This window comes from Marmota marmota, unplaced genomic scaffold (assembly GCF_001458135.2).
Source record: "Marmota marmota marmota unplaced genomic scaffold, marMar, whole genome shotgun sequence".
Taxonomy (NCBI): Eukaryota; Metazoa; Chordata; class Mammalia; order Rodentia; family Sciuridae; genus Marmota; species Marmota marmota.
In genome coordinates, this window is record NW_026000205.1 from 472647 (window position 1) to 481501 (window position 8855).

At 47.8% G+C, this 8855-nt stretch overlaps 1 protein-coding gene across 1 annotated transcript; it reads right to left on the reverse strand.

Annotated features, from left to right (window-relative positions):
• Window positions 1–1353: 1353 nt before the first annotated feature.
• LOC107151547 (probable G-protein coupled receptor 32) lies at window positions 1354–8600 on the reverse strand. Its single transcript, XM_015496954.2, has 2 exons — window positions 8353–8600; window positions 1354–3773 (listed from the first exon to the last, which is right to left on the reverse strand). Exon 2 carries the CDS (start codon window positions 3638–3640, stop codon window positions 2741–2743), a length of 900 nt encoding a protein of 299 aa, XP_015352440.2. The 5' UTR covers window positions 3641–3773; window positions 8353–8600; the 3' UTR covers window positions 1354–2740.
• Window positions 8601–8855: the final 255 nt, after the last annotated feature.

Consider the following 8855-nt stretch of genomic DNA (forward strand, 5'->3'; position numbering starts at 1 on the left):
GGAAAATATTAACACCTGGGAACTTTATAGGAACCAGGTAACTGAATGGTAACCAGTATTGTACTGATAATCATACCTTAGAAGTTTTTCAAATGAAATCTTTTGTTTTTTAAAAAAAAATTTTTTCAGTTGTAGTTGGACACAATACCTTTATTTATTTGTTTTTATGTGGTGCTGAGGATTGAACCCAGCACCTTGCACATGCTAGGCGAGCACTCTACTGCAACCTCAGCCCATAAAAGACAAGTGTTTACAACAAAGTTTGGAACAGAGGTCACCTTTAGAGTTGGAGGAGTGATTGGGAGGAGGAGGAAGAGGAGGAGGAGGAGGGGGAGGAGGAGGAGGAGGAGGAGGAAGAGAACCCTGGAGTAGTGTTTTATTCTGTGACCTGGCTAAGTCGGGCTCGCTTGGTTTTTCACTTGGTGATCAATCAATTAATTCTCCCAGTTCTTTTTTTTTTTTTTTAATGTTCTCCAGAATGTGTGTTAGATGGAATAATTTTCCAACTTTCAAAGATACATTGTAGCAAGCTCAAAGCAATCTAGACACCCATCAGTAGGGGTTGGGTGAAATACCTTTAGGCACAATATATCTACATAAGAGAACACTTGGCCCCACCACTGAGAAACCATGTGGCAGCCTCACAGACATTTATAAGCAGCCATCTCTTAGACCCACTCTTGTTTGTTTGTTTGTTTGTTTGCAGTGCAAGGGATTGGAATCAGGGTTTCCTGCATGTCAGGCAAGCACTCTACCACTGAGCCACATCCCTAGTCCCTAGACTCTTAATAGAACACACATGGTGTGGGATAATGTACTTGGCATGTTCTGTTTGTGTTAAAAATAATTGTGCATGGGTAGGCTATCTGGAAGGATATGCAAGAAGGTGATGTCATCTCCAGGGAGGAAAAGTAGGCATGGAGGATGAGGAGTAGGAGTGAGAGTTTCTTTTTTGCCATGTGCCTACACCGCTTTAAAGTTTTGGTTTGTTTTTAATAAGCCACTTCCTGCAGTTAGTGTTTTTCAAGGTGCCTCCATCCTTCCCGTCACCGGGGCACCGGGTCATTTAGTCCTATCCTCACCCATGAATATGGAAGCATTTGGTCCCATTTTACAGAGTTGGTCAACTAAGGCTCTGAGTGGCAGAGTTTCAGAACACGTCAGAGCTGGGCCAGAGATGCCACTAAGAACTGGGACAAGTAGCGTGATGGTGTCTGGTTTGGATGGTTTTTTGTTTGTTTGTTTGTTTTTCCTCTCCCTAGAACTAAGGGAATAGTGCCCCACGACTAGGAACCACTAGCATCTCTATCCCTGGAGAGAAGCATTCATGGCATGTATCAGCAAGGGCCGCTCTGGGTTTCCAGTAAGAGCAAGTCTGACTCTAAGTGGCTTTGGCAATACGAAAACTGATTACCTCCCTTCATCCAGTTCCAGAGGTTGGTGGCCCAACAGGTACAGGTCCATTCAGCTGCTGCAGCACAGACACCAGGTGACAGTGGCTCCAGGGAACTGGAATTTGAGCTCTCTCTTCATGGCCCGGGTGTGAACATCCAGGGCTGGCATGGGCTCTCCTTGGGGACACATAGCTTCCCATGTGGCTTGCCACAGTGGTTGCTGTGCAGATTGTAAAAAAAAAAAAAAAATGGCCCCAGTTCCGCATGCCGCTCAGAATCCATGGCCTTTTGCAATGTCGCTTTGCGGATTTTCCGATTGAGAGGTGGAACCTCTCACCTGGTCTAGGCTGGCGTGTGACTTGTTTTGACCAGTAGGAATGATGGTCACCTGTGCAAAGTTCCAAGCTTTATCTCCTGCTTTTCTCACTCTTAAAACCCTCCTCGTGGGCTGGGGATGTGGCTCAGTGGTAGAGCACTTGCCTAGCAGCACAGGACCCTGGGTCTAATCCCCAGTACCCCCTAAAAATCAAACAAAACAAAACCTCTCCATATAAATGCCACATTAAAAAAAAAAAGTCACTCTGCGGGACAATAGGAACTATATGGCTTGGCCAATCCCATTATCCCAGTTGACCAGCCACCCCTCCCAGAATCATTTAGCAGGTCCACAGGTGCATGAGGGGGTCCAACTAAGACAAGAAAACTGCTCAACTGAGCCCAGTCTAAATTTCTTAACCACAGAAATCATAAAAGGTTGTGATTCTAAGCTTCTCGATTTTGGGAGTGTTTGTTCCACAGTAAAAGCTAACTGATCCATTCACTGTCTAGTCACATGGAGAAAGGAAGGGGCAAACCCCATTCATTTAAAGGCACTTCAAGGAAGTCACACTGATAATATCCACTCCATCCTACTGGCCAGAAAGGAGTCCCATGGATGCCTCTACTTGCTACAGTTACTGGAAAATGTAGTCTTTTCTTTCTTTCTTTCTTTCTTTTTTTTTTTAATTTGTCTGTCTGTATTTCCTCCTTCTTTCTTTCTTTCTTTTCAACCACATGTCCAGCTTAAAGCAGATAAAACTGTTGTAAAGAAAGGGAATGAGGGCTGAGGTCGTAGTTCAGTGGTAGAGTGCTTGTCCTGCATGTGTGAGGCCCTGGGTTCGATCCCCAGCACCACACAAAAATAAACAAATAAAGATAAAGATCTTGTGTCCATCTACATCTAAAAAAAATAAAAATTAAAGGAATGGTGGGGAATACCTAGCTGTCCCTTAGGTGAGGGACTGCTGGGGAGACTTCCTAAAGAAGAGGCAGATCCTTGGAAGCCGGCCTAAGTTAGGGTTTGCAAGCTATGGAGGGAGATTTCCAGCTGCTACTCGGAGGTTCCCATTGTCCTCTGGAGACTTCATCTCTGGGACAGGATGATTGATGAATCCCTCATGGCCAAACGCTCTGGCCAGGGCAGAAGGCAAAGACTGAAAAAATTTTTCTTGGAAATCTCTGCCAATAAAGACATAAAGAAAGGGGTTGAGGCAGCTGTTGAGGCAGCCCAGGGAGAAGGCAGCCCACAGGACGAGCATCATCTTAGGCCAGTGGGATTGCTTTTGCATCATCAGTAGCCCTGACTGGACCAGGAGCGCCATGTTGAATGGGAACCAGAAGAGGAAGAAGGCATTCACTAGCACCAGCAGCATTCTCTTCGGCCTGCTGCTATGGACCCAGCCTACCTGCCGGAGCTTGGCCTGGATGAGGTGGGCACAGGTGCCAATGATCACCAAGGGCACCAAGAAGCCCAGCAGGAAGTGAGTGATGGCCACGGCCATCTGTCCCTTCCAAGACGTTGGCTCCCTATCCCGGGTGACCTCGTTCTGTAAGTTGAACTTGAAGTAGCAGTAGTCACATCCATTCACTTTTCCAGTGGCCCGGAATTTCAGGTAGGGAGAGCATGCCGTGGCAGCCAGGAGCCACACACCGAGGGCCAGCCACCTGGCCCGTCGTGCGGTGCGGTGGTTTCGGGCCCAGACAGGGTAGAGAACAGAGAGGCAACGGTCCACGGAGATAAGGACCAGGAAGTAGATGCTGGCGAAGAGGTTCAGGGCCAGAAAGGCCATGTAGAGCTTGCAGACCAGATTGTTGAGGGGCCACTGGCCGAAGGCAACATTGTGGATGGCGATGGGCAGGAACAGCAAGCCCGAGAAATCAGCAAGGGCCAGGTTGAAGAACCAGATGGTGGTGACGGTCCGGGCCATTCAGAAGACGGTCATCCACAGCACCAGCCCGTTGCCCAGCACACCCATGGCGAAGGACACGGACAGCACTGCTGTGGTCAGCTGGCGGAGGTACCCCATCTGCTCAGGCTGGCACTCGGAAGCACTCATCTTTCTAGAAGAGGAATTATCGCATGTCAGAGCCAGAGGCTGCTTTTCACTAGAGCCCACAGTCCCCTGGAAGACCCCAGTCGTCCATTCCTCCATTCAGTAACTTTTTATTGGCTGGGAGTGGGGGCACAGGCCTGTAATCCCAGTGGCTCAGAAGGCTGAGGCAGGAGGATCACGAGTTCAAAGCCCACCTCAGCAAGGCCCTAAGCAACTCAGGGAGACCCTGTCTCTAAATAAAGCACAAAAAAGGGCTGGGATGTGGCTCAGTGGTTGAGTGCCTCTGGGTTCAATGCCTGGTGCCAAAATAATAATAATTTTTTATTGAGTGCTGTTTATATCACAATGATATTCTTCTAGGTACAGGAGATGAGTAATGTAGCAAGGCAAGCCTTCACAAAACTTGTAGCCTAGGAAAGTATGTCAGACGTAACACCTAAAATAAGTAAATCTGTGATGAACCGCTTTAGAAGATGACATGTTATGGGGGAAGGTCAAAAGGAGCGGTTCTGATTTTTGGTAATATTAGCGCAGCTTTTTCAAAGAGTCCTAGAGTCAAAAAAATTACAAACACTAGACAACAATATCAAAGATCAATCTACTGATCGAAAACACTGGAGAGTAATCAAAATTAGGCATAAACTAGAGGAGAATCTCCCCAATGGAGGGTTTTAGTTTGCATCTTTTGTGTGTGCTCACTATGCTGACCCTACAGCTCCCAGATGCAGTGGTGCACGCCTGTAATCCCAGCAGTCTGGGAGGATGAGACAGGAGGATCCCGAGTTCAAAGCCAGCCTCAGCACAAGTGAGGTGCTGAGCAACTCAGTGAGACCCTGTCTCTAAATAAAATAGGGCTGGGGACGTGGCTCAATGGTTTAGTACCCTTGAATTCAATCCCCAGTACCAGAAAAGAAGAAAAATTCTACCTGCCCAGCTGATTTGTGTTATGCGAGGACAGAGATAAGAGCAAGGAAATTGGCCATAAAGATAGTAGGAGGAAGAGAACTGGGGAAGGAAGCCACCCATTGGGTAAACACCAAAATCTGCATTCAAAGCCCATCCAAACCTTTTCCTGACTAAATTATGCATGTCTGGGGGAGACACCAAGATGCCTGGTGGAAAAGGAACAGTTGAAATTAGAAATTCCAGAGCACAGATTTCAACCATCGACCACAGAGGTGACCCAGACTTTGGGGTTTCAGTCCAGCCAACTTAATTGTCTGCCAAAACAAAAGTCACTTTTCAAAGGAATATAACACAATGCAGGTTCTCAGTGTCACTCATGATCTCCAGTCTGTGTGTGAAAACCTCTAGACATGTGAAGTAACAGAGATGCACAGGCCACGCTCAAGAAAAAAGCAGCAATACAAAAACCCTGGGGTGACATGGATAGTGTAACACACAAGGATGTTAAATCACCTGATACAAATGTGTTCGAAGACTTCAAGGAAAAGGTATTCGTAATAAACAAACTGGAGGCCCACCGCCTGCTTAGAGGTCACTCTGGACGTCTTGACCAGAAAAACTGCTGACCTTCGGAATCAGAATATCCTGAAATTAGGATGTTCTCTCCAAGGCTGACTGAGAGACAAGGAAGCACAGATCGCTCCCCTCAGCTGTTTGCAAAATGCTGTGCCCATTCCCTTTTAATTCTATCTAGAGTTCCAGCTTGCTGGCACAGAGAACTGCTTGCTAAAATAATAAAATCGAGCAGCTCAGCACTCACGGCAGCTTTTAATCACATCTCTGGTTCTATGCTCCTGAGAACATGCCTGCTTGTTCATTTATCTCTAGTTCTGGGTTCCTTAGAACACCGTACCATTGTTCATTCCTCCTATTAAAAAAATAAAATGCTGCTCAGCCTGGGACTTCCCTTCATCCTGAGTGAAGTCACCTGATCCCCGGCTTTAAAACAACTTTGTCTCTGTGTCATTGTTCACTCGATGTGTCCAGGGTTCAGCTGGTCTGGCCTGGCAAATAAATAGTGTGGGTATTCTAGTAGAAAAGAGGAACTATAAAAAGAGAAGTACCAACAATTCTAGATATGAACAGTTGAGATTTCATCAAATGGAAATATGGACTTCAGAGGTGGGAAATGACCTCGGTGAACTTGAAGATAGATCAGTAGAAATGTCCCAACTGGAAAGATGAAGGAAAAAAAAACATTAAAGAAAAATGACTAGGCCACCCGGGACGCTGTGGAACAATACAAGTCAGTCCACCCTAGAAGTAGTGGGATTTCAGGGCAGAAAAAGCAAATGAGACAGAGAAGTCTTTGCAAAATAAATAAATAAATAAATAAATAAATAAATAAATAACCCTAAATATACCAAAGTTAGCAAAAGACATTGTCTTACAGATCCAAGAATTTCAACGAAGTCCAAGCAGAATAAATACAAGAAAATCACTCCCAAGGCACAGTGCAGGAAGAAGAATGAACTCCAAAGATAAAGAGGCAATTTTGAAAAAAAAAGCTCCATAAAAATGACACTTTACATAAAGCAAAACGTTGATATGAATATGAGCTGACCGATCACAGTGGGCGGGGCCATGAATGGAATGGTGACTCGTATTTCTAAGGTGCTAAAAGAAAAAGGGGAAAAAAGTCCATTTGGGATTTTACGACCTGTGAAGATATCCTTCAACAATGAAGGACATTTTCAAGTAAAACAAGTTGAGATGATTGACAGTGAGCCGACCACAAGGAAGGCTAGAGGAAGCTCTGAGGGCTGGAAGGAAATGATAGCAAATGGTAACACGTTTCTCAGGAAGAATGAAGAGGGTGGAATGCTTTCTTAGAAAATCCAGGTAAAGGAGGGGCATTGGGAATGTGGAGGCTGGGGTGGAAGAGGAAAGGCTCAGGACACACCCTGAAAGATTGATTGATTGATTGATTGATTGATTGATTTGGCTACAACCCCCAAATCTGTCTCACTCAGGCCCGGAGCAATGAAGTGAGCCTTCTATGGACTGAGACCTCTGAAGCCATGAGCCCCAAACGAACTTCTCCTCTTCTACAATTGTTGTTGCCAGGTCTTTTGGTCACAGTGGTGACACAGCTGAGAAGGGACGGACACCCAGAATGCATCTAAGGAGCTCAACCCAGCAGCAAAAAATAATCTGGTTCCCTCAATGGACAAACGTTGGGAGCAGACATTTGTCAAAGGAAGGTCTACAAATTGCCAGCAAGTGCGTGAGAAAATGCTCAGTCCTTGATCATCAGCGAAATGCAAATGGAAACCGCAATGGGACACCACCTCACCCTAGTTAGAAGAGCTGCCATCAAAAAGAAAAAGGAACGACGCTGGAGAGTTCAGAGAAGGGGAGCCACACACACAGCTGGTGGGGATGTAAGAAACAGAGCCGCCTCCTGGTCTGGTGGGCCGCTACTGGTGCAGACCCAAAGGAAACCAGGCAATACGTCGAGGAGTCGCCTGCACCCGCGTGTTTATTGAGATGCCGACAAGAAATCAAGTTAGATGTCCATAAGCAGTGGAATATTATTCAGCCATGCGAAGAGCAGTGAGAGTGACGGCAGAGAGGGAAGAGGCCTGACCATGTAGGACACTGTGGGTCCTGGTGAAGACTCCCACAGCTTTCCCCCTGGGAGACACCAGAGCCATTTTTTTTGTTTGTTTAATTTGTTTTCATTCCTCTCCAGAGCCTGCCGGTACCCCCATCTCCCTTCACTTACCACATCCCAGCTTCCCTGCTCCGTGTCCATTGCTGAGACTCACCTTGTCCTCTCTTGCCTCAGGGCCTTGGCACATACTCCGCCCTCTGTCCTGACACCCTTCTTTCCCCTGCCTTTTGTTTTCAAACTCCTTCTTGATTTCTCAGTGTAGATCTCACTTTGTCCCCCAAGCCTTCCCTGGTCACCTTAACTAAAGCCAGGCTCTCCCCTGGGAACTTTTTAGAAATGAAGGGATTGCTATGGGCAGCCATGTCTACATGATTCACATCCTTCCTCTCGGGTCCCCAGTGATCTCTGAGTTCTGTCAAAATGAGGCCCGTGTGGGGCTGGATCACCAGCTCCCAGTGCACAGTAGGCGGTCAATCAGTAATTGGAGGGTGGGTTAAAGGCAATCTCCTGCTGGGTGCGGTGGCCCTTGCAACCCAGGAGGCTGAGGCAGGAGATTCACAAGTTTGAGGCCAGTCTCGGCAACTTAGCTAGATCCTGTCTCAAGAAAAAATAAAATTTTTTTTTAAAGGGGCTGGGGGTGTGGCTCAGTGGTTAAGTGCCCCTGGGTTCAGACTCTGGTACCAAAAAAAAAAGCAATCTTTGCCATTGGAAGGTGGATTCTCACCCATTTCACCTAGAAACACACCGTGAGCGGGTGCTGGGTGCCAGACACCACCCCACTCGCTGGGCCCAGCGGTGGGCCTCAGGATTCCAGGATTCCACACCCACCTCAGGTGCCAGACACCGCCCCATGCCCTGGGCCTCAGTGGGCGGACCTGAGAGGCAGGAGAAAGCTCTTCCCGGGAGGTGACCCAGAAGGGCAGCCTCCCTGTCACCTCCCTCTGTGCACACCGCACCTATGCCTGAGACCCCTCCCAACAAACCCCGGTCCCTTGTCACCCACCGTGTCCGAGGGTGGGAGTGGGGTCCAGGGCTCCGCCTGCCTCCGACGTCTGCCAGCCAGGAGCCCAGGTTGGGAACAGGAAGCAGCTAGTGAATTTGCAGGGACAGATAAGGGTTCAGGAGAGTCTTGAGCAAGAGCTCTGGTGGCCCCAGAGATCAATATCAGAGTGTGTGAAGGGCCTGTCCCTAGATGTGGGTCCCAATAGGCTCAGGGCCTGGGGGCGAGCAGGAGTCCCTCCAGCTCCCTGCTCTGCCCTTCCTGGCATCCTGAGGTGAGTTCAGATATGCAAAGCACTGGGAGCGCCCCTGGCACAGAGCCCATGCCCAAGCTTGGCCAGCTGTCATCCCTGAGAGGACTTCCCTTCTAGAGAGGGTTCCGGCGGCTGCACTTCACCGGATGCTTGAGAGACACCAAATAAAAGACAACATGGAAAAGGCTGCACGCTCTCTTTTCCCTTGGAATTTCTACTTCGCGGTTCCTGGAAGACCTCTTAGAAATGGATT